This window comes from Epinephelus fuscoguttatus, linkage group LG12 (genome assembly GCF_011397635.1).
Source record: "Epinephelus fuscoguttatus linkage group LG12, E.fuscoguttatus.final_Chr_v1".
Classification (NCBI taxonomy): domain Eukaryota; kingdom Metazoa; phylum Chordata; class Actinopteri; order Perciformes; family Serranidae; genus Epinephelus; species Epinephelus fuscoguttatus.
The window spans coordinates 29703260-29729908 of NC_064763.1; the positions used below are offsets into that span (position 1 = coordinate 29703260).

The 26649-nt window shown below is 41.0% G+C and overlaps 1 protein-coding gene across 5 annotated transcripts in view; it reads right to left on the bottom strand.

The window, feature by feature from the left end:
* The window catches only part of fryb (furry homolog b (Drosophila)), a 62959-nt gene that overhangs the window by 26765 nt on the left and 9545 nt on the right, over nt 1–26649 (bottom strand). For 4 of the 5 annotated variants that reach the window (XM_049591339.1, XM_049591336.1, XM_049591337.1 and 1 more), the window contains exons 2-24: nt 18846–19039; nt 16489–16542; nt 16194–16333; nt 15620–15710; nt 15079–15158; nt 14827–14907; nt 12401–12569; nt 11941–12033; nt 11570–11668; nt 8325–8426; nt 7349–7452; nt 6940–7048; nt 6388–6474; nt 5236–5407; nt 5017–5149; nt 3916–4023; nt 3582–3708; nt 3350–3463; nt 2877–3041; nt 2458–2544; nt 2067–2326; nt 1750–1939; nt 297–421 (exon numbers count right to left, since the gene is read on the bottom strand). In XM_049591339.1, the coding sequence (XP_049447296.1) occupies nt 297–421; nt 1750–1939; nt 2067–2326; nt 2458–2544; nt 2877–3041; nt 3350–3463; nt 3582–3708; nt 3916–4023; nt 5017–5149; nt 5236–5407; nt 6388–6474; nt 6940–7048; nt 7349–7452; nt 8325–8426; nt 11570–11668; nt 11941–12033; nt 12401–12569; nt 14827–14907; nt 15079–15158; nt 15620–15710; nt 16194–16333; nt 16489–16542; nt 18846–19039 (2884 nt within the window). Of the gene's footprint in view, nt 1–296; nt 422–1749; nt 1940–2066; nt 2327–2457; nt 2545–2876; nt 3042–3349; nt 3464–3581; nt 3709–3915; nt 4024–5016; nt 5150–5235; nt 5408–6387; nt 6475–6939; nt 7049–7348; nt 7453–8324; nt 8427–11569; nt 11669–11940; nt 12034–12400; nt 12570–14826; nt 14908–15078; nt 15159–15619; nt 15711–16193; nt 16334–16488; nt 16543–18845; nt 19040–21475; nt 22390–26649 lie in introns of those variants that run through there. The other variant, XM_049591338.1, reaches the window with a different exon arrangement.

Below are 26649 nucleotides of genomic sequence, written 5' to 3' on the forward strand. Positions count from 1 at the left end.
GACCAAATCTAGCACACATCATCCATTTTCTATTGTGATTTAAATCTATCCAGTGTCCTCCCTCCTTTCAGCCTTTGTGTGTTTGTTATCAGCAAAAGCTCACACCCAAGAACAACAGACCTGAGTCACATAACAATAACAAACAACATCATCTGAGCATTCAATCAGAAATTTGCTTTTTCTAGAATAGAATACAGTGGAGAAATTATTTGACATTGTGACCTAAGATTCATGTAAATGACGTGAGCTGTGTTTGTATGATTGGCGTATGTCTCTGCATGTTCCTGTTCCAGTACCTGAAGACCAGAGCGTTTGTGCATCCGAACCCCAGCACCAGAGACTCGGTGATCTCCAGACTCTCAGCTCTCATCAGTGGGACAAGCTGTTTTAAAAGCCAGGCGACTGAGGGAGTGCCTATCACCTGAGTGATGAAAACACATACACAAACACTGATCAGGCAACATGGACAACCTAAAACTGATCTGGTAACAATATACACTCCATTTTTACACGATCAATACCATTATTAATCAGTCCAAGTTTTTTTTCCCCCATTTTCCTATTTTTCAACACCACTTTTTTATTTCTTGAATAGGATTAATGCTGACAGCACCAACATGACTGAAAAAGGGCTCTGAAGATTATTCTATATAACTTAAAATCACATTAATCAGAACATAAGGTCAGAACAAAAATATGTACTCAGTATTTTCCATTAGGTTTGAAACAATTAATTGATAAATGTATCAAAAAACCCGAACCTGTCATTATTTTAATAATCAAATAATCTTTAAAGTAAACTGTCAAACAGAAATACAGATCACTCTCTGGGTCCAGCTTCTCAAATGTGAGGATGAGTTGCTTTTGTCTGTTTAATATCATTACAAATAAAATATTATGGGATTTTGGACTCCTGGTTGGACAAACAAGACATCACCTTGGGTTTTATGTAGGCCTGTCCCAATAATTACTCTCAGTGGACGATATATTGTCCCAGAAAGACTAGATTTTATGCTACAAAAGTAATGATAATATAATATCATAATAATGCAAGTACACCCTTTCAAAGAGCAATGAACTTAAAATTATTAAGAATATTCAGACATTGGACTGTAATATGATAAAAATATATGTTAAAATATCCTAAATAAATGAAACTAATAAAATAAAACCACACAACCAAAACAATAAATAATATTGACTCTCTGGCTCCGTTAACAAAATCTGCACTTAAATAAATATTAAACATTTGGCAGCCATTCCTAAACAGGCAATAAACTGCCCATCAGTTTTTCAAAGGCTTAAGTGCAAAGTAAAAACATAGCTATCAGCTTAGTTTTTTTTTCTCCGTTAGTTTGGCTTAAGTGCAGTAAAAAAAACAACGCACTGTGTCCGATTCTTACGATGGACCCTGCTAATTATTCTGGCATCATGTTGGTGACATTCTTATGTATAGGCATACAGATACAAGGGCTATACCAAACAATATGTGGACATGACCTTGACAATTTTTGTTGACTTATAAAGTCGATAATGTAATTATCATGACAGGCTTAGTCTCGAGATATTTTGATGGACATCATCTCACTATTTTCTGCCATTTTAGAAAAATAATTGGCAGATTAATCAATTACAAACCCTGACTATCTGTAAAATTCCAAAGCTTTTTAGGACCTGGAAATTATAAAAGAATCACATTTCCAGACTTTCCAGAATTGTTTTAAATCTTTTCTCCGCACAAACACACACCTTGTTATCGTAGGTGACGCTGCCATCGGGCGTGGTGGCCGTGATCTCTGGTGTGGAGGCTCTGAGGTGACCCGGGGACATGATGCTTGGCTTAGCCACACCTAGACACAGGATCAGATAGTTGCGCCACAGAGAGATGTAGCTGTCACTGGATCCTGCAGTGCTGGTCTTCTTAGCATTCACTGGACTGCTGCAGAGAGACAACAGAAGAATATACAGGTGGTCAGATGTTTTCATCTCTCATAGACATGGATCATTTGTTGTATGAAATCTATAGTCACAGGTTGGTATTTAAGTAGTAATGTGTGTTTTTGTACTTGGGGTCAACCAGTGGCAGTAGCAGCTGTAGCCGTGTGAAAGCATAGGGCCAGGCGTATCCCAGGGCGATGGGGCAGTGTTTAGGCAGGTGCTCTTGCCGCAAGAAGATGTGCAGACAGAGCACCCACGGGTCCTTTAGACACTGGGCAAAGATCCAGACGTGGCTTGGGCTCTTCACATCGTAGGAACTGCTAACCAGTCGAGCCGTCCACTCCACCAGCCACTGGAGGTCAACGTGGTGGTTGAGAGGCAACGTGGACTGAGGGAAGGGAGAGGAGGAAATTAAGGATGAGACACAGCAGCTGAGGAAGTAATCTGGAAGATTGTGATGTGAATAATTCATCGGATGCACTAATGTTACTGATAAACTCTTAACATGAATATACTTACTGAGTCAGAGACAGCCACATGGACAAAGCTGTCCATTACAGCTGGGCTCAGCTGGTCCATGACCTCTATCATGGGTTTGTCATCATCCTGGAGGGAGAGACATTTATAGAATCAGCTATTTTTATAACAGCGTCATACAATGTGAGAGAAGTCACGGGCTGCATATGCTGCATATCTAATCGCAGCTACAGTCAGATGGCACTTCTTCCATCCTGCTGTTTTCATGTCCTTTATCCCTCCCTGGAAGATAATTACCACCAGATGCCTGATGCGAGTTGGTAATATTTGTCTTTGAAATGTATATTTATATATTTTGGCAGTCAATTAAAAGCTGTATGAAAGTTTAAAAAGGGAGAGTATTAAGTAGATTGCTCTCCTCTACGCTTGTTTGGTGAAGATGTGAGTTTCCTGCCCCGTACCTCAGCATGTCCCAGAGCTGTGAAGAGGCAGCGAATCTCTCTCAACACACCGACCGCCAGCTTCCTCGTGCTGATCTGACACGAGCAGAGGAGCAGCAGAGCCAGGCCCTCCACCGCATGAAGCACCGAGCAGTGAGGGCTTCGCTCTGGAAGTCTGGGGCTGGACTAAAGGAGAGGAGAGACAGAGACGGAAGAGAAGTTAGCTGCAGTTGCAAATATTCACTGAAAGTCATCTTGTTAGACCAGTAACTCAAAATGTGGTTATGGCAGTTGGCATTTTACATGGTCAAAATGACAATCTTGATGAATCCCAAACCCGATTCAGCTTATCCTGTCATTTTATTGGTCATCGTTGGACCGGACGAATTTTAAAACAGAAAATAAAACAACCAGTAATTTCTGAGATTTTGCACATGAAGCGTGATCAAACAGCTGAAACTGTTTTTTAAAACATATTATTTAGAACTACGAACCTCAACTCCACCTCGCATCTTCCCCTGTAGCTGCAGCGCTAACCTCCACTGTGTGAGCAGCTGGAGAAGAAGCTTCACAGATGCGTCCTGCAGACCCTGATGGGTGTCTTGAACCTGGAGGAGTTTGGAGAGGGACATTTATAGAGGGGCTGCCAGTGTCAATATGCTAGTATGCAGTGTATAATCTTTCACTGTCTTGGTAGGTGCAGGTTTCTGTCGAGTCCATTTATACCTCGCGTAAAAGGAAATGTGTGTAACCAAACAGGACGTCTTCCCTCCAGTCCGAGAAATCAAGTAACAGGCTCTGCAGGGAGTTCTGGGAAATGAGACGAAGCTCATCGTCCATGTGCACCGTAAGTCTGAGAGATGGATAAGAAAACATGAACACAGTTGAATTAACAAGATGTTGTATGATGTCACTGACAGAAAGAGAAACTTCCAAAAAGGATTATTTTAAAATGTATAAAAAAGGTTAGTGATATCAGATATAACTCAACAGAAGAGGATCAGGTATATATTAGCATGTTAGCTGGCCAGACATTAAGTCTGTCCTGTCTCAAACTCACCTTGACAGCAGGTCAATGAGCTCAGGTTTGGACATGGCATCAGGAAGGATACGAGGAATGGCAGCCACACATGTCCTGAACAGGTCGATTTTAGGCTTCCTTTCACCACTATCAAAGACGGAGGGGGATGTTAAGCATGCTTGTATAAGAGACAGTTTATCCCCAAATCAAAAATACACATTTTTCCTCTTACCTGTAGTGCTATTTATAAATCAGATTTTGGTGTTGCCTAGCGTTTGAGATATTGGCCATAAATATGCCTGCCTTCTCTTGAAAATAATGAAACTAGATGGCAATCGGCTTATGGTGTCAAAGCGCAAAATAAATAAATAAAAATATAGAACTCAACTCAACAGCAATGTCTCTTTCCAGAAATCATGACCCAATTACTCAAGATAATCCACAGACCTTGTTGTGAGCAGTTTCATGTAGGAACTATTTTCTCTCTACGGAAAGACACCTGCCAACCAAATCACTGCACAAAAGGAAGCCTGCCTCTACTGCTAGCTCACCTAGCACCACTGAGCTAGCTTACGTTACAGCTCATTATGTCTACATCTTATGCTGACATGAGCCTTTTGTCTATGAGTAGATGCACACTTCCTTTCGCGGGTGATATGGTTGTCGGGTGTAGCTCGGTAGAAAGACAATGCATTATCTTGAGTAGCCGGATCATGATTTCTAGTTCCATTATATTTGAGAAAAGGCAGACATCTCTAACGCTTGGTATCTCAGTACAAAACAATCTATACTGATGAATAGCACTATAGGTAAGAGGGGAAATTTGTGTTTTTGATTTTAGGGTGCACTGTCCCCTTTAGGCATGGAAAGTTAGCCATTTGTGACTCAAAATACAGGCAGGTCATGTTGGCAAAAGATAACAGTGTATCTACTTTAAACATGCAAAAGATCTTTATCACATTTAATTTGTCGGGCTTTGTGCCAAAAGTTCAGTCACTACAATAACACAATTTCATATACATTACATTTATTTTCTGTGCTTCATTTTCAACTTGGGCTTTGATCACAGTATCAGAACAACCCTCAGCACTAAAAGGATAAAAATAAGCACTTCAGCTGCTGCATTTTTTAGTTACATACGTGATCATGTCCTCTGGTTCTTTGTTGAGCATCTGGACGCTGGTGAGCATCATACAACGTCCCACCTCCTTGTCCAAGTGTCTCAGGATGTTGTCCAGAGCCTTTCGCACCTGGGAGTAATACAAGGACATGCCTGTGGAGAACAGGAAGAGACAGCACATGGAGTTAGAGACTACATTCAAGATACAGTAGCTTGAATGCCTACAGACACACACAAACCTATCAGTTTGGCTTCTTCTTCAGTCAGTGTTTTGCTGAGATAAGTCTTCTTCTTCTTCAGAGAGTTTCCAGAGGGCAGAGTGGCTCCTGTGTTGGGCATAGGAGGCTCTCCGTCCTTCTGTTGCAGAGCATCTGCTATGACCAGGAACGCCCGGAGACCTATGTTCATACGCTGGAACACAGATAAAACACAGCATCCTCACTACGTGCCAAAGAGACTGTTTATCGAGAGCAAATGTGGAGCAGGGATTGAGCAAATGCACATCTTAAACTTTGACAGGCAAAATTCATGAGCTGGAAGACACAACAGAAATGTTATTACTGTGCAGGAATGTCTATGTGGGATGGTTATTATCTAAAAACATTTAATAATTGAATGCCTTTTTTCTGTATTGTAATCTCAAAATCCTGATGTACTGTAACTGGAATATTTTTGAATCATCCCAAATATACTCACAACATTGGCGATGTTTATAATGTCTTAACTTTGGTTAAACTGATGCAGCAGAACCAGAGATATATTTTCTTTATTATTCCATGCATACTCCTTCCTTGCCTACATTACCCATAATGCAACTAGACTGCCAACAGTTTGGTCAGAGATTAAGCGATGTTATGCCAGTAGCAGCTAATTTAGCCTCAAGCTGCTAGCCTGTAGCAGTGATGAGGAGCAGCTTGCTTGTAAGCTCACGTCTTTTTAACTTCACACGTCCGTATTTTTTAAATTTTCAAAGTGACTCAAGTGACATCACTCTGAGCTCATACAGCTCCACATGAACCCACAAAAGGCTCTATACAACTTTTTTCACATATGCAGTAGTACCCTCACAGGCCTGTAAACAGACTTTCACGAGAAAACAGTGACGTTCCTCTTTAAACTACAGAGAAGAAAAGATTTGTCTCTGCTCATATGGCCAAAATCCTGTAATCACATTATACATGATGAACCCTAAGTGCATCTCCTTACTGCAGCTAAAAAGGTCCTCCTTCAAAGCTCCAACAGAGAGCATACCGTTCTTCATCGTCCTCACTGACTGAGGACTACAAATAAAAACAGGAATGCTCATCCTTGTAACACAGCCAGGGGGATACACTGTTGATCTGTGTGCGATTGTGTGCACATGACTGAATGCCTGTGTCTGCTCTCTTTACCTCTGGGTTGAGACTGAAGGCTTTGGCAGGCTTCCCGACGCTCAGCAGGTCAAATATGATCTCCTTCATGGCGAAATCCAGTCTCTCCTGAACAGAGGACAAACAAACTGGTGTTACAGGATTACAGAGATAATGTGGTGTGAGGCAGCTCGTAGTTTGTCACCGATTGGACATTTTTATTACATAACTGATTATATAGAAAATTAACAAATTAAAAAAACAGTGTAGACATAAGTCATATTTGTGTTTACACTAAATATATATGCCGTTTGGTAATCGTGTATTATCAAACCAACTGTAGGAGTAGGCACAAAATATTTTCTTAGCTTTTTACGAGTTTCTGCAACTCTGACAGTTAAGAATTTTGGATTAGTGTTCTGTGTTTCTTCGTGATAGCAGAGAGAAGCACAGAATAAATCTTGGAGGCTGGCACATTGTTGGCTCTGCACTAAACACAACAAATCCCACTTCATTTCTCATGTGCTTTGACCTAAAGCAGAGATGCCAACCTACGACTCCATGCGAGTTTGAGCATGCGAGTGTGACACATACCTGTGCAATAAACTGGATAATCTTGACAAAAATATTAAGGGGCATGTCTCTTGGCACAACGCTCCGACTCCCTTTGGGAAACAGGGTGGAGGTGATGGACGTCAGACGACTGGGGGACAAGAGAGAGGAGACACAGGCAGACAGGGAAGGGAAAGTGTTGAGACATAAGTTACATACCTTTGTTGAAAAACTTAAAATCTCTGATGTTACAGTACAAAAAAAGAAATAAAAAAACAGCTCGAACTGACAGAGTTTCTAAGGAGACTTTTCTTTGTAGCCTCATTTGTTCGTGGTAACTGTAACAAGGTTTCATATTATAGTTAACAATGATGCTGATGATGCTAAAATAAAGTTTGAAGTTACATCTTGCATGCTGTTGATGAGAAATATAAAGATATGTGGCTGTTACCTCTGTGTTCCAGTGTTGCTCTCGCACTTTATTCGGATCATGTAGACCCACAGCAGGCGGTAGAGTGATTCCAGAGCCACACGAGCCATCTTGGGATCTTTATTCTGCATTCATGCACATGCAGACAAAAATTTACTTTGTTTCACCTGGTGCAGTATTTCAAATACAGGACATCCGTCTTATAAAAATGTTTCACAGGAATTCCTTATATATTGTACCTTACAGACGCATTATGATGATTATGACTGTGTGCGCTGCGTTCACTGCTTTCTAAGCATGTGCGGTGTGATCATCAATCAAACTTGTTAGCGAGTCTTTATGAGCCCCCGTCAGTCATGTTGATCTTAACCTGCAGTGTTTCCCTTGAGGCAACGCATACTGATGGTTGTATAGCTGAAGTGGTATTAGGTAGCACAAGTGCAGCAGTGTGAAGTTCAGTGTTGTGTGCTTGTACTCTTTGTCACTTTGTCAAAATCATTCCCCATAGGGCAGAAATTTATTGCACAGACTGCATTGATTTGTGTGCAAGTACACCGCCTGTGATTTATCTAAACTAGTGCAGCGCCTGTTCAAAACGTGCCTGATAGAAATGGGCCGATTGTTTGTCCCCCAGCATTTCTCGAGTACCGCTCATCCAAACAACTTCAGCGCAATACGCCTACCATGACATAAACACGTCACGTGACAATGCTATATGCGTCATCGGGGTGGAAAAGCTCACATGAACACTTTATGGCCTTAATGACATCAAAGCCAGGTTATTTGCGGGAACAAAAGCAATCATTCCAAAAGTTACATCACTGATGCCTGATGTGTTTCACTGTACTACCAGTGTACAGGTTTCTCTGGTCTCTTTGTCTTCATCTGTTCTGAATGCACTGTGGTAAGCATCAGAGAGCAAGTTGTACCCAGTATGCCGTTAGTTAGATAACCCCTAATATGGCATTTCTTGCATGATATAGACAGAGAGGCTGACCTTCAAGTTTGAGAGGCAGTTGTTGAGGAAAATGTGCCAGCGGCTGAGGAAGAACTGCTTCTGGCTGACACACAGCAGACAGGTCACCAGAGGATACAAAGCCTGGTGTAGGGAGAGAAGACCAATGGGAGACATTCACATCAGGCACCTTAAATTCAAAGTTCATTCATTGAATGTAAATACAAAATCAAGGATACATGCTGTCTTCCTCACCAGTTTTCTACATGCAGGATGCTCGTTACTTTGAAACTGTTTTGAAATGTAAAATCTTTCAACAAAGTCAGTCTAAAAAGGTGTGTGACTCATTTATTTCCAGCTGAAATCTAATTTCTAAGCTCTTCCTTTGTCATCTAAAAACAATGGGCAATTACATTAATTCAGATTAAGCTTTTCACAGTCGTGTTCCATGTGTTTCAGGCCCCATAAATCCCTCATTAACCTGTTTTTTTCCTCAATCATTTATGTCTTCCTCTCTAGAATTAAGTCAATTTCTAAAAAACAACACACATATTTCTCTGTTCTTTATCTTTCCACGAGGTTTCATTAGAAGAAAAGGTGAGTCTGATGTTTAATTCATTTATAGACTTGGAATTTCCCTCACAAAATTGAAGGGGAACTCTGGTATCTTTCAACCTGGACCCTATTTTCCCATGTTTGTGTCTAGGTGACTTGTGGGAACAACAGTTTTTGAAATTGGTCCAGTACTGAGCGAAAGGACGGCAGCTAGCAGCCGCTTGACAGCTTCAATGTAACCACTCAAGACAGGTGCACCCCCAACAAATTATGTTTATTAAAAGTGCTTGTTGTTGCCAGTGACAGGCTCAGAGTGTCTTACAGCGTTACAGAAGGGACTCTACAGAGGAATACAATTTTTGTCTGTGCCTTTGCCTCGTTCTGTTCTTTTTTTGTGTCCAAGTTTTGCTTGCTTTGCATTTCCACATTGATGAAATCAGCTGAATATTCAGCCATGACAGCAGAATGGTAATCTTCTAAACAAAAGTAATATTCGCTTTCTGAACTTCAACAAAACAAACTATTACCAATGATACTCTCTCCAACTCTCACTTGCGTTTATATCGTTTTCTTCCTGCAACAAGTCGCCTCTCATGACATTCCAGAATGAGACGTCTTGTTAGTGAGACTTGGACACAAAACAGACTTGAACAAGCGAAAGGTAAAGAAAAACATGTAATTTGTCTGTTGGGTCCTTGCTGTGATTTTTTTAAGACACTCATAATAACAGTCGAAGCCTGTTAGTAGCAAAACATGCACTTTGAATGGACGTGCTACCAGCTGCAGCACCCCCTCTCAGTACCAGACCAATTTCAAAAATGATTGTTCCCACGAGTCACTGAGACACAAAAACACAGGACAACAGGGTCCAGGTTGAAATATTGGAGTTCCCCTTTAAGGAACAAGTCTGAACAATACCATTACAAGCATACAGAAAACTTTGAACATAAAGTTCACACACAGGAATGTGAACTCAGTGTCTGCTCTGTTCAATCTTCTTGTAAGGGCATTTAGGTCTGCATGCAGATCATTCTTAAACATGAATACACCCTTGTCATAAATAGTTATGGAAATACTAGCTCCGAGGAGCGCATCATTTGCCCGTCACTCCTTATCAAAGTTGGTATTTGTTATCTGTCTCTCTCACATAACAGCGTGTCCTCTCACAGGTGATCACAATGTCAAAGGAAAACAATTACGGAAATGCAGCACATTACTGTCATTCCTATCATTTCTGTTCATTCTGCTCTGACATGGCAGCTTATTGTTTGTTTGTGTGCATGCCAATGTGCTGTTCATTTGGAAAAAGTGAAAAAAAAAAAAAAAAACCACAGACAATGTATGTGTGCACAGAGGAGTGTCAAGTCTTGAATGCATGGTTTACTCTGAGTATGTGGAGAATCTAACTGAAGGAAACGTGCATACTGGTCGGGGGACATGTCTGCAGCCCTGAGGACACGAGTCTCTGACACAGCAGGAGGAACCCGCGCTTGCACATATCACAAATAGCACATCAGCAGCAGCCAGCAATAATATGACACAGCGGCCTGATGCCATGTTTTGTTATCCAATTTGTCTATCAAATGGCTGTGGAATACAACCCAAAGGTGGGGCGACATTTAGGAGAAAACTACAGGGAAACATTGTCTCGGCAAGAACTGCTGGGCTTATTTGACATGCCAGATGGTTTGTTACAGAGAAGCATCTGAGAGGCCGTCATTAGAAACTGTTTGGAAAAGGGCAGGTGCTTTCAAAAAATACTTGGCAGGTAATTGGATGAACCATCTGCCTATCACCGTCTGTAATGGGCCAGTTGGAAGAAGAGTGAAAACATCTTTTCCATCCAGAAAAGCCTTTGATACTGTTTTTTTTCAATGAAGAAATACTAATCTGATATAGCTGATGCTATTGCAGCATCTACGCTGACCTTATTAGGAGCCGAGATTGTTCATCGCCTCTCTGTGTCATCACACATGCCTATAGCACACCTCGAGCTGCCAGTAGCTCCTCACAGGAAACTGACAGGTCAGACAACACTGGTCATGCAGACACAAATGCATCACTTGAAGCCTGATAAGATGGATTTTGCGTGGTCTCATGATATTGCGAGAATCCAGCTGCCGTGCAATAATAATGTGCTGGACTAAAAAAAAATGTCCACCTTATGAAGTCATAAAAATCTTATTTACTATAAACCAGTGAAAAAAAACCTTAAATAAACTAATGTTTATTTTTTTATTAATAAATTTGCATTGGAAAAATGTTTGAAATAAACATGCCTGATTGGCTGTTCTAAGAAAACTAGGACTTTAGTAACTAAACTAAAAATGAACGTGAGAGATAAGCAATGAATCTTCTTGTTACGAGGAAAGAATGAAGTTAAATTTTGCTACTCCTGCATCAGAGAATGTTGCCTGTTGCCAGTTAAAACTTTTAGGCAGCGATAAAGGGAATTTTCAGTAGTTTTATAGCATGCTTGTTTGTGTGAGACCAGTATCTTACTAAGGCTGATTCCCCTGCCTGTTTCCCTGCTGTGGGCAAATACTGCCCACCTCACTCTGCTAAAAAAAACTAGCCTGTATACTACACACTGAACTCCTGTCTCCTTCCCATGGACAGATAAAAGCCCACATGTTGGAAAGTTACAGTAAGTGCTTTCATCAGTCGCTGTTAATGGAGAGGAAATGAAGAGAGATGAGCGGCGATGAAACAGAATCCGGGGGGAAACTTACCAGAGAGTGTTTCTTCCTAGAGGACAGGTCCAGTGTGGTATCGTACAAACTTTCTACGAAATTTCGGAGACACGGCACATTCACCTCGTTCTTCACAGTCTGGAGAAGAATGCAAAAGCTAGTTAAGAGAAGTGTTTTCACCAGAGCCTAACCTCACACATACAGACAGACAGACAGACATAGTCATGGGCTTAAAATTTAGATTATTCTCAAGATATAAACACAGCAGGAAAACAGACTTTTTTTGTCATGGAGATCTCTTAATAAAAAAGACAAATAATAACTTCAATGCACGTCTGCCTTAAAATAAATAAAAAGAAAGTCAAAGTGCACTAAGTGGTGCTCCTGGCAGTAAGATGAAATGCACTTACAGCAGCTACAGGTACAAGTATCTCCACAAAGAGTCCGGCTAATGAGTGTTTAATGTCTTTATCCTTCACTTCCAAGAAATACTGCGCACATTCCTGAAGACAGAGAGAGAGAAAGAGAATCAGAGACTGTGAGAGAAACAATGTATATGCATCATGAGTCTGTGTATAAGAGGTTAAAGCCCCTGTTTCGTTATGGGTGAAGGAAATGAGAAGCATTCACTGCAATTCCCATCAAAGGGCCAATAAACAAGGCACTTAACCCCTAATTACTTCAGTGGAACCTCTCAGCAGTCGACAGTATAGCTCTATGACGACACTAAACTGCTTCCAGACATGAATATATGCAAAGAAAGAGGGCGTCAGTCCCATAAACATGCCTTCAGATTCCTCAACCAGAACCTTTTTACAGTGTGTTGGCATGTAAAATAACAGGTAGGAGACCAAATGATTTCAGCTCTACCTGCATGAACTGGAAGGAGGCTTCGAAATCTTCCACCGGGTACATTTTGATGCGGAAGAACTTGAGTCCCATGATGAGGCTGATGGTTGACTGGATGACGTAGGGGCTCTGCTCTTTCTGTCTCAGCTCCTTCAGCTCGGAGATGAACTTCTTCCTCACTGCTGGGAACCTGCAGAGGAAATTGCGACCACATGTGAACAGTTGCTCTGTTCTCTGGAGTTTTGGTAAATGTTTTCATGCCCTCAGCTGGTATGGTTAGTGGGATTACTCTAACTAACATGAGTTTGTTTGCTAATGTGTTGTGTGTAGATCACATTTTTATAACTCTTACTGATTTTTTGCTTTTCAACTTAGGTGTGTGAGCTTGTGTGTGTGCTTGTGTATGTACCAACCATTCAAATAGATTTAACCAACAGAGCTGTGCAGGCCTATATTTAGAATGGCATCTGGAGGGGTGATGTGGAGGGAATGTGTGTGTGTTGTGAGCATGCACTTGTTCTTCAAGCGTCTGCGTTTTGCTACGCGTGCTTTTGCATGCTTTACAGGGGTTGCCACGGCAGTTAATTAAGTGGAACAGTCGTCGGCCTTCTGTTTAGTGCTGACTGTTTAAATAAGATACACATAAACACTGTAATCTATAAACCGAGCTGGAAAAGCACACACATGATGCCAAGAATAAAGTATGTGCCCAGACTGTTTATTGCCTGTGTGTACTCAACCTTTTCACAGCCGCTTGTGTAAATGATGTCCAACGAATAAATAACACTGAAAAGGGTGTTAGAAATCAACTAAGAAGCTTAATTAAATGGAAAACCCATCATCTACACATGAGACAGTCTGGGTTTGCTAAGGTGGATCTTAAGGTATTGACTTTGATCCATTATAAGATCGATCACTGTGTTAAATGATGTGATGGCTCAGCTAGTGTGTGTGTGTGTGTGTGTGTGACAGCGAGGACTGAGCCGCCTTGTGAACCTCCTCCATCACAGTAATAACCTCCTGGAAAATGGGAGCATTGCTCATCTCTCAACACACACAACATTACACGGACGAAGGACCATCATCTGGAGTGTCATTATCCTCAGTTGCCATCTCTCTCTCTCTCTCTCTCGCTCACTCTCTCACACACACACGTATTTACCAACACACACACACAACCAGACTACCAGCACGCAGGGAAACGCAGACATTTGTTTCTCAGTCACTTGTACTCAAAACAAAGGGACAGCCTTTGTATTTGCTGTGTCTACTGAAAAAGAGGTCAAGAGGAGGACAGGTAGCTACTGTAACAACACATAACATTTTACTGACAAATAAGCACACAGCTGCAATGCAACCTGCATTACAAATTCTGCCTTAGCTGAGAGTAAGACATGAAGAATTTCATTCAAATTAAAAAATAAAAAGATAAGAAATAAGATAATAAGAAATTTTAGCACTTAATCACACATTTGATGAATATTACATTCTTGAGACTAAAAAAATCATGTTAAAATAATTTCTTGTTGATGTGTTCAAAGTCTTTTAAACTATGTGCCCTGTTTCCTTTTTCTTTTTCTTTTGTTTTTGTGCTTTGTTGTATTTTAGGTAGCCTTGTGTAACATCTTGACCAAGGGACTACAGATAAAAAAAATAGCCTTTTGGCTAATTCTGTCATTTTTATACCATGTGTATTTACTAATTTGGACTGTCCCTTCTTAAATAAACTAAACTAATAAATCCACACTAAACCGAATTGTAAATATGTTCGTGATTTCCACATATACCTTGTGAAGAATGGCACAAAAAAGACAGTTGTAGCTTTATGAATGACTGTAAATTACTTTAATAAAAAAGGAAAGCCCTGGGTGCTTCACACCAGCGCTAAGCACTTTTTTGACTAAACACTGCGCATGAGTTCTGTTTCTATGACTACAATATCTTGACATTAATGTTAGCTAGGTTGCTAACATAATGCTAAACAGAGGGTTGACAGCACTGTTAATAATAAGCTAACAATGCATACGGTAGCAAAAGCACAACGCTAACCAGCAACATTTAGTGTCTGGCCGGACAGTGATGACACCAGGGCTTTTTGAAAAGTTCAGAGATTTTCGACTTGAGGCGCACAGAGAGGCCGCACAAAAAGTTTCTGGAAAAAGACTGTACGTAGCGCTAGGCATCTGCACGTGGCCACATACACTCTCTCCTCATTTGTACAATTGAAAAAAGACATTGGAGCTCATAAAGAAATGCTATGCAGACACTCAGCCTTACAAACGTTTACAGAGACTGTGGCAAATTGGCGACTACCTCAACATATTCACAACAAACACTCCCCAAAACTTAGCGTCAATAGATATAATCAACCCCCGCTGACATACAAACATTAAATGCATACACACAAACAAACACACATGCAGTATAAACATAAATTTACACAGTACCTGGACTGAGCTACAACTCCCACTACTTCAGCATAGAGGTCAGCCACTATGTGCATGTTGCCTGTGTTGGGTCCCAGATACCTGAGAAATAAACACAAAATATTATAGTGTGCGTATAGTGCTGTGCAGAACTAATCTCTTACAATTGTAATTTGCATTAAGTGAAGACAGTAATGCAGTGAAACTTTAGACTGTGCTTCATTTGCTTAATTCTAATAAATGATTTGTGTTTCTATATGTGATCAGTCTCACCCTTCTTTGTATTTGAAGTGCTTGAAGGCCAGGTTTATAACTTCTTGGATGAGTCCATCCAAAAGAGGATGGAGGGGGATCTGGATTGAGAGAAAAGGTTACAGTTTTAATACAATACGTCCAAATAAAATGTGTTATTTCTATGTATTCTGCTCACAGTCTGGGGAGTGTGGTGTGCAATATATTTGCATATTCTTGACTGGATCAAAAATATGCAAATGACTCTTTTTTATTAGCTTGAATTTAGTTGCGGTTTCACATGAGTGGGGTGGGAAATACAGCATCTGACAACTGATGCCAAGTAAGGTGTTCATCAAAGGAGTGTGATAAATATTCAGATCTTTTCCTGTGATTGTTTAAACCCTTTCACAGTATTATGCAGGCATCTGTATTAAAGGATTCAATCAAAGGCAAACACTTTTCTACCTGTGTGTCTTTTTTCCAGAGATAAAATATTGTTTAAGGACAGACTTTTCTCCTTAAAACATTAAACCCACTCTTACAAATAAGCACGACAAACTGAAGAATTATCGAGACTCACCTGCTTCAAAACTTCTATAAGCACTAGAGAAAAGATGAAGTCTATTGCCAGATCTCTCCGCTCCAATAAGTAGTCCTTCTGTTGCTCATCACTGAGCCAGCCAGACAGACAGAAACAAAGAAACAGAAACATTAGTTGAGACATTCACAGTAACAGTCTTGATCCTATGAGAGTCTGTTCTTGCGTCTGTACTCGGCACGCAAATGTATCACACGTGAGAATCTGCTTTTATTAAACTGCGTTAATAAATTAATTGTAGGCACCATCTGGTCCACTATGTAGCTGTGTGTACTTGGTGTGTGTGAAGTTTGTCTGAGATTTGGACGACACCTTCAGTACTATATTAGTTGTAGCCATTAATTTGTGTGCTTTTTTTTTTTTTTAACAATGGCAGTATTGTTTCAAGTTAGACTTTATTTTACTGCTGTTTCTTTTTGCGTTCTTGTTAAAAAAAAAACTTTATTATCCAAAATAAATAAGCATATTTCATAGGAGTGTTGTGGTGCTCTGTGTTTTTTGACCCTGCATTTTTTGTATGTATGTACGGGTATGTGCGCTGTTTGTGTCCTCTCACTTTTTTGACTTTGTGTTAGCCCTGGGTCGATATTCATGGGACTCGTCTTCCAGGCCGTTCTGCCTCTTGTACCAGTCAAACAGAGTCCTCAGGATAGACGGCAGGCAGTACTCTGCTAGAGAACTCATACTGCTGATCAACTGCACAGACAGAAGGAGGAAGAGCAGGTGAAGGTAAGCAAAAGGTAGAGAGGATAATCCCACTTCTAAAATAAAACAATGTTACAGCAAGATTTGGAGGACAGAGAGAAAAAAACATTAAGACATGACGATGTGTCCACGTCGGGTACACGCACCTGGTCGAACTGTGGGTCCTCTCCTCTCTGCAGAGATTTGTTAAGTGGCTTCTCCTGTGAGGTAAGAAAAGACAGAAGGGACAACAATCATGTCAGAAAAGATGAGAACAGGTTAACATATTTTTACGAAACTCTGAAACTCGAAATTCGAATGCCCCAAAACTGTCAAACTCAAGCAGACCAAAGTGTCACTGTATTTAGTGCATTTGTTTAAACTATCTCCCCAGACTCCAACCTGTGTAGCCTATAAATACCAAAGACATAGCATTTTCAGCTACATGTAAATGTGATCATCAGCTAAGTGCCTACAACAAGCACAGATCCAATGTCATTACTGAGTATCACACTAACTGCCTTGGCACTAACCTTGTTATGTTCCTTTCATGAAACATCAGGTGTTCAGCCCTGAGTGCCATACAAATTAAATACAGGGACAGATTCTGATATTCTTAAGAAATGGCCCAACAGGCCACCAATCCCCTAAATTTGGTGCCCAAAGTGCATTTTGGTGGCCCCAATGTTAACTTGAAACAATACAGAAAGGCAATTTAATGCAACTTATCACACCCTTTCTTAACTGTGACACTTCAATAAATGAAAAGACATTGAATAATTATATATTTTCATTCTGCTATTGGAATTGATAACTCAAGTTCTTTGTAAACATATGATACATGTATTCTCTCACAGTCTCTTTCACTTGTGCACCCCACCCCCTCTATTTCTCTGCCTCACACATGCTCTCCCTCCCTCCCAGCATTGAGCCTGAGTCATGTCTGCAATAAAACACCACGGTACATTACGTCCTTGTATGTGTCATATTCAAGTCATTTAAACCCCTGCCTCCATTCACTTCTATATTTTCGAGGTTTCTGGCTCTTCTGTAGGGATCGAATTTGAGTAGACTTCATAAACCTGTACTTCAGTAGCCCTGACATGCTGGTCGCTCGCTGGTAACAAGTAGTGTTTACTGTTTTTGTAGAATAATGACCTAAAAGGTGAGAGTTAATCTGGATGTTTGTGGAACAGTATGAGGATTTTTTTTTTCTTTACCTTTTATTTAATCTCACTGAGACACACAGTCTCATTCTCAAGAGTCTTAATGAAACTTAGTGGCCACAGGGGGTCACCTACAGGAGATGTTTGATAGAGTAACTTTTCGTGGCCACAGGCCATTGGGCCATGGTTATTATTGATCCCTGACAGGCCAAACCACTATACATTAAGGAGTGTGCTCAAGCTTTTATTTGAAAGCCAAATAAACCCCAATTAATCCTCTAAACCCAAAGAAGCAGTGTCAGGCATACTTTTTCGATGATGCAAAAAGGTAATATGAGAGACACAGAGGTTGGGTTACAGTGCGTCAGACATATTTGGTTACTTCTGCAGGCAGAAAAGATGCAAATATGTGAATCCAAGAGATCTACCTCACAAACCATGAATCTGTCTGGATCAAATTCCACCACCTACTGTGGGTGGTTGATGAGATGAAATGTATGTGGCAAAAATATATGTGGAAATTTTAATTTCTAATGAACATTGTGTTGATGTGGGCGCCACTGTGGTGCCTCACAGTCACCTCACAGTAAGAGGGTTCCGGGTGCGAACCCGTCAACTGGCTGAGGCCCTTCTGGGTGGAGTTTGTATGTTCTCCTTGTGTCAGTTTGGCTCCCTCCCACAATCAAACGGCACGAAGGTTAGGTTAATTGGTGACTTTAAACTGCCTGTAGGTGTGACAATGAGTGTAAATGGCAAGGTGTACCCTGCCTTTTGCCAAATGTCAGTTGAGATAGGCTCCAGTCCCCTTGACACCCTTGACAGGACAAGCTGTTATAGATAATGAATGACTTGTGTTGATGTCGGAAAATTTTTCTAGCTGCAGCTGAACGTCAAATATAACAGAAGTTAAACAATTGTGAAAAGGGCGATATAAAATCCTGTGGCATTGTGCACCACTGACAAAGCCAATAGACCTTGAATGTTGACAAATGGCCAATGGCTAAAAAGAAGTTGTAGTGTGTCTCACTGTGAGATGCAAACTCAAACAGCTAGTCATACCTACGCTTAAATATATAACTGAAGAGAAACAAGTAGATATAGAAAACATATTTTAAAAGAAAGTTAGACCTTTTCTAAATTAGGTTATATTGTATATAAACTAGGATGCTGATCATACATTATTTAGCGGTGATGCACATTGTAAGCATCACTTCCTCTGCACAAAAATGATTAGTCAACAGATACTGTCATAAAAAGCCACTCTGCATAACACAATTAGATCCAGCGTAAACCCAAGTGATGCTGTAACCTGAGAGAGATGGGATGAGACAGCAAGATACAGATGCAAAGTCACTCACCAGTGGTTCGGCCATGATGATGCGAATCTTGCGTTCAGAGAGCAAGGTGAAGTTGGCAAACAAGCTTTTAAGGACAAACTCGCCCGGCTTGCTCTCGGGGTCCACGTTGACGGGCGCCATGACGACAGGACCTTTCCTCTCTCCCAAGGTTCCACTGACAGGCGGGAGGGGGGGCTTCAGTCCTACTGGAGAGGCTGCGGAGAGTCAGGACAGGTCATTAGTAGGACAGGGGTTTTGGAAGTCTGCTGTGCCCTCCAAAAATCCCCCAATCGTATTCACTCCTATTATTACTATTCTTTTCCTTTACTTCCATTTGGAGCATAATCACACTTTAAGCTTCGGAAACACAGTTTGCATAATTTTGGGGTTAAAACAACAAACACTGACCAAACTGCTTTATAGAGACATTAAATAAAACAGAGGCATGATCAAATACAAATGAAGGAATGATCAGATAAACATACGGGAAGTCATTTGTTTCCGAGGACTCTGTAAGTTAACAGTGAATTACAACTAGAGTTGGGTCGACTGCCGTTCTGATCTGGTGTATGAGCTTAAACCGGTTTGATTTTATGCAACCAGGTTGAACCAGTATTTGTCATTATGGCGTGTTCTGGTAAATTAAAAAGTAGCCTACATCAGCAACCTGTGCTGACAGTGTCACGGTGCTAAATCCAACTTGTATTACATTAGTAATATGACAACACAATTAACATCATATCATGTTTGTTTATAAACAGAATAACAAAGCCACTAGTGTCTTCCTCGTATTTCCTCGTTGACATATGTTTCCACCTGCCTAAACCTGAACCAAACCCTTAGCTCTAAACCTAACCACCGAGAAGGGCACTACACATTAACGGGAGAAGCACTGTTAGATGGGGGTACACATTTCGAACACCAGCAAAAATAAAGAGGTAAAATTTCAGAAGAGGTGGGAGGGGGGAAGATGTGCACAGCGCACATTGTGTTTGTTTACTGGAAAGTTGATGTGTTTTTTGGGGTGACGAGAGGAGACATGGCAAAGTTGGTTTCAAAGAAAACTAGAACTGCGCCAAAATTGCAACATTTTGTATTTGAAACCAAAATTTGTAAATTCACTGTCACTCAGGAACAGCTGCTAAGTCAAGTGTCACACCTAGTGGTAAAATTCCATGCACCAATCTGGTGTTTGGCCTAATAGCAAACTGGTTTGAAAATTTTTACACCGAACCAACCCTTGTTTCTATTTTCCATGTTTTTAGCCCTTATTTGTTTACACTCTGGCAAACTGGCACCACTAAAAGTATGCCAAAATATCTAATAACAGTTCCTGTTTGCAGTGTACTGATGCATAAACTGACAACTATCACTGTCGTTCTTTAATACTTCAGTCAACTTAAAAATGTGATGATTCTGAGGCAAGTTCTGCATCCATGAGGAGCATCTTTTCTACGGTAGACATTGGCGATTATATCCATGGAAAGTCTAAATCACACTCAATTGACAAATACGTGTATCATTTCGGTGTGTTCAGATTTTTACTGAGTTAGCCTATGTCTCCAAAGGACTATGATTTTTGACATAAAGGGTTTTAAAGAAGCTTAATTGCCTCCGTGAGCTATGTGTCATAACCACTGCTGGAGCTCCAACTGCTACAATAAAAACTGTGCAGTTGAGACAAAGACCCTCATGCTCTCTCTCCAGCTGCTGTTTTTAATAAACCCATACTTTAATAAACAAACACAATTTGTCCACATCAGATGGATGTGTCAGAACATCCATTTATCATGTTTTTCTGCTGAGTTAAAATTCATCAGTCATGACTGATTTATGTTGATTGTGCGTCCAAGTTTGACAGGGTACACTTTCCAGGCACACAGACGGACACAAACACTCGCTGGGCAGTCCATGTTTTCATTTCTCCCCTCTGATTACATCATTAGGGAGAGTGGGCACTATTAATTCCCGCAAGACGTAATAATAAACAGAGAGAGAAAGATAGACAGGGAATGGTTGGAGTCTGGAAGGGGTTTCAGTGAGAGACAGACAACAGACGGACAGACATATATAAGAAGGGAGAGGGCATTTCCTGCCAGGCGTCTCTAGGAATATCGACATGCCCTTTAAATAGAACAAACTCATCACTGTGAGCACATTTCCAGTGTCGGCGATGATACACTATAAGAGCTTAAGCGAGACTTTGTAGAAATCAGACATCCACTGTGGACTGTTGTTACTTACAGAGAATCATAGGTCAACTAATACATTTTACGAAAAGACACACACACAACTTCTACGACAGTAGCCAACAAAGGAGGCTTGTATGACTGGAGTATATTTGCATGTCTGACTCCCTGAACCAGGTGCGTAAAATACTTCTTTCCACAAGGTGAAACAAAGCAACAATTTACCAGAGCATTTCCAAGAAGTGGCTTTATAGTGTGGGCCAGTTTACAACTCAGGTCAAGTCTAACCGACCTTTCATGACCACGTGACCTGACCTCACTGAAGAGGTGAGATGTAAACACAAATTCCTGAACGGGACAAGCCACCAGGCTTCATAGATAGCAACTTGTTTGTGTGAAAGCTGAGTACTCAAACGAGGCAAACATGTGTGCACATGAACACACACACTCCTGCACGCTTACCAAGGCCCTTGATGAAGCTGATGACACTAGCCCTGCTCCATTTAGTTGGCACTTCCATGGTGCAGGAGGAAGTCAGACAGACAGATAAGGACGGGTGAAATGGGCAGGAACAGTGGGATGGAGGAGGGATGGGACGTTAGGAGGGGGCAGGAGGCTGAGGAGGGGTAGCTAAGAAGTCTACAAAGTTTGAAATATAGCTCCCATGATTGACAAATAAAAGCAATTCCTTGTGGGGAGATGTGCAGCACAGAGGAGTTTGTCTTTAATATCCGGCTATTCCACCATGACAGCAACTATAGACATCAGAATACTGTCTGGCTTTGACACTAGGCAGGTTTAACCAAAGCTAAAAGTGTGAAGCTCCATCCTTCAGAAAATGAAAGGTGGGTAAAGTCAAAGACATGTGCCTAGGGCAATAAAGGAAACTCTCATGACAGCTGTATTCCACATTCAATCCAAATGAAACAGGAAGATATGCTGTATCCACAGACTGGAGGAGCCATCGCCAAGTGAAGACCACTTGGCGCCTCTGAGCTGCAAGCGTTGCAATCACAGAGTAAGAGATGGTGTCACAGTGTCTTCTCGAAATAGCAGAACCAACTTGTTCCGTCTTGAGTGAACTCTACCATCTGGGGTCGAGAAATATTCCACTGTACTGTTCCAGCAGAGGCTTGGGTGGATCAGAGGCTGCGTAGGGCCCCATGCTTGAGAGCTACACGAACCTAAAGACCAACTATCAGTTTCTACTTTAGCTCCTGCTCCGACTCCGGCCTGCCATCACTTCGCTGTTGCTCCTGTGACCTTGGAATCCTTGCATTGTAAAGTTGTGTTGAAACAAAGTGCTTCTTTGAGAGCGGTTTTGTGGCTGTTCTTTAGTTGTCAGTAGCAGTTAAGTAAAGTCTGCTCCTTGTGGAGATCTGACCAGAAGAGTTGGGTTGGAATTTCAACACTGCCCCGAGAGAGAGGCAAGGGGAGGAGGGAGGCGCTATATATAGAGCACTGGAGGTCACTCTCTTACATACCCACCACTCCCACTGACCCCTACTCATACACAAGTGCACACACATGCAAACACAAACACACTCCTCACAGAGACACACACAAATACACGTATATATGTAGGCGGCGGGTTTCCAGGGCAGACAGTGACAAATCAGGAAAACTAAGTAATGTGATTAAACTACAAAGCAAATGGCACTGATTTAATTCAGTGAATGCAAGGTTGACTCTAAACAGAGATAATCCAGTAAAGCTTCTTTGTGACAAGAATTTAAGGTGCGTGTGTGTGTGTTTGTGTGTACGTGTGTGTGAATGTGTACATGCATGTGTGAGTGTGAGCGTTATGCATGTTGGTGGGCAGAAGAAATGAGAGTAGGAAGACGTAATGGTGTCCAATAAAGCTGTCGATGTAGCGCACCAGAGCACTTCCCGGGACCCTCGTAGACATTTGCATGAGTCAGCATTTTAAGACATGAGTCAGGAGAAATTACCATGTCTAGTCAATACAAGTCTACCTTGGTTTAATTACATTTTAGATCCTGAAAGATTTATTTTACATACAGTGTTGGGCAAGACTGAGACAAAGAAGTAAGAAAGAAAGAAAGAAAGAAAGAAAGAAAGAAAGAAAGAAAGAAAGAAAGAAAGAAAGGACTGAAATGCCAAAAAGACAGACGAGCAAGAAGCAGCCTAAGTGAAGAGGAGACAGAGAGGACGTAGAGAGTAGACCTGCAACGACTGACTGATGAATCGATTAGTTGATGGACAGAAAATTTTGTCAGCAACTATTTTTATAATTATTGCTTTAGTCATGTTTTAAATGAAAACAGTACCATTTGATGAACATTTGTTTAATTCTTTTGTTTTTTGTCGTACACAAAAGTAAACTGAATAATTTTGGGTTTTGGACTGTTGGTTGGACAAAATCCGATATCAGCATGGGCTGCAGGAAATTTTAACTGTGATTTTTCACTATTTTCCAGCCAAACGATTAATCGATAAAGAAAATAATCAGCAGATAAACTTGTCACAACAATAGCGGTTAGTGGGAATGCAAGGATGTGAGGCTTTTTGGGGGGCAAGGTGTTTGCTACTCTATCAAATGTACTGGATGTAGTTGTGCCAAGCACTCCAGCTGCACTGCTCCTAAATAATAGCACCTCATTAAAATAAACATGTTTGAATCATAGATAATAATAATAATAGACGTAGCTACCATGACGTCACCCACTGGTTTGTGGACTGCTGTTTTGAAGCCTCAAGTTTGGCATTTCAGCCGTTGCCATCTTGGTTTTTTGGAGCCAGAAGTGATTATATTTGGATAAGGGTAGTGCTGTGGATGAGTGAGGTTTGGATCTGACTCAAAGATTGTGGCCTTTCATTCAGGCTGTCACTGACTTTGACTTTGGGCCTTGATAAAATGTAAACAGTTGAGTTATTAAAAATTCACCCCGTGTACAGTTGTCATGAATGTTGAAATTAGCTACAGTTCCAGGCTGTAAACATGTTTATTTCTGCTGTAAAGTTGGGCATTTCAACATGGGGGTCTATGGGGATTTACTCTGTTTTGGAGCCAGCCTCAAGTGGCCATTCGATGAACTACAGTTTTTGCACTTTGGCATTGGCTTCATTTTTCAGTCTTGGAGGTTGTTGCTTGGTTTGAATAGACATTTTTTCCAAATGGGCATCACTGCTGCCACACAGCTCCTGGCTCTAAATTGGAAACCTCCCCATACAGTTGCAAAAGCTCATTGGATTAACACATATGTTGATATAATCAATATAAAACTGTCAGTGGAAAGAGTGCATGGTGCTGGTACTATCTTAGCATGGAATGTTGTGGCAGATAAAATCAAAGAGTTGCTGTAATCACTATTTCTATTTATTGCTAAGTTTTAAAGCCATGTGTCCTGCAAATATTATATGGACATTCTCGAGTATGGGATAGAGCAGGGGTAGGGGGTCGCCACTAGGTTTTGCTTTTTGTCTTGTTCTGTGCTGCATTGTTGTTTTGGTTTTCATTGAGTTTTGCTTCTTCATATCTGATGCAACAGAACAAGACAACTCTACATCTAGATTCAGGTTTACCGTCATCCATCACGTCATACCGCTGAAGAAGCATGCTGAAGTGATGAATCACGACCAACATGTGATAACACACATGTACACACCCTGACACATTAAGCACACAGCTTTCAAACATACGTTGTCACATGGAGGTTGAAATAAAGGCCAGGATGTTAACTTGGGCTGATGAAGCATCGCAACAAGTTTTCTTGGCTTGTAAAAAGACAAATCACTCCTGTACAGCTTGTACAGTTTCTTGGCAGTGTCTAAGTAAAGTGGCTTGCGATGAGTCACTTTTAAAAGCAGACAATTACCATAAAAAACACACCGGCTGCCCTCGACAAGACCTAGCAGAGCCAAACCTGTATGTTGTCAGAGGAGGCAGCTGACAAACTCTCATTGCATGCTATTATTGTATTCTGGCATTTTTATTGTGTTACTGTTGGTCCTGTAGTCAGTTATGACAGCTTAAAGTGATAAATCTCTACACTTACATCACAGGTATATTCATGTCTACAACTGAAGAGTGTGACAATTGTGTGTTTCTCAAAGATCATAATTTTAAAAAGCCTCCTCTACTCACATGCTCACTAACATCACAGATGTAAACAAACCCTTAAGAGCATTAGAAAATTATAATAACTTTACAGGTTACAATACTGCGTTACATTTTGACCCTGTTGTTTACACATGGATTCTGGGTTGTTCCTTTAACCTGTTAGCTGGTTTTAAATCAGTGTGTGTTGATATACGCCAACACATAATTATTTCAGTACGGCTGGCATGAGATGGAACAAGCTCAATCTGATGAGGTCAGCTATTTATCTAGAGATTTCACCTGATAAGTAACTTACGCTTGAGAACACAAGCTAGACTTATCAGGCCTGCTTCTAGTCTTCTGACTGCCTTCATCATCATGACCTTGGAGCTGACAAACCTAAGCTACTGAATGTGGTCCCGTAACTGCAAGAAGCCGGAGTTTAAATGAGGAAACATATGCGCTATCTCACCCCGGTCCCTTTGATTTCTTTTGTTAGTACATCACATAAATGGCTGAGGGGGGAACTATCAACACATCCCCTGCAATTTCTCTGTAACCCTAAGACCAACATAACCCTTGCTGACAGTAACCTTCAGCACACACCTAATATATGAGCTCCGCATGGCTGCCCTGCCAACCACACACACACCAAAATATTTTTATGGTGTGTAAGGGGCACAATGGGAAGACCATTTAGCAACACAGCACATTGAAAGGCATCCACATGACTCTTAAACTAATCCCAGAAAAGCTCCGAAACATATTTGCATACATGCACAAAATAAAAGCTAACACAAACAGTGTTCAGTCAACACATGAAAAATAACAGATGAATCTGCTGGTTGGTCTCTGCATCCTCTATAATCAACAAGAAAAACACTGATGTTACAGTAAAGGTAAACTACAGGCTGCATGGTGATGACTACATTAGTGTCCCTGTGGTAAAATAAGACGGCAGTGCTTTCTGCTTACTGTAATGTCTCAGGTTCATGAGCTCATAGCTGAAAGTGGAGGAAAGTACAGTATGTCCAGTTGGCGACAGTCTGGGACGATACTGTTGGGCATTCGTCCCAGAGTGACATACAGAAGCTTTACCTTCCGTGTGGTAAACGCCGACTCACTGACTGAGGAACTGATGAACGGTAAACAGCACATGTAGTAGGGTTGACTGACTGATAACACATGTAAACATCATTTATATTCAATGGTAAATTTTGTTGAGCTTGACAGTGTTTTTTAAACAAAACTCAAAACTAGTGCAGGGCACAATAATTACAACAAAGTCAAAGACTGACTACTTCTTTTGCTGAGTAATGTGCTGTATAATTCATATAGAAAACTGCTGAGGAGCCAGATTTACCCTCCACTAACCCCCGGAGCAGTTCTCTCTCTCAACCCCTTGTCTTCCATTATTCCATTACGTAACATTGCCAAATATTGACAGTGTGGATCATGCTGTATGCTGCCTGTTTTCCAGTCTCATCCACTCCTAACACACAGATACACAAACAAAATAAGCGTAGTCACTGTACACTGCGGGATCTACTGACGACTAGTCAGTCTGCTGCGA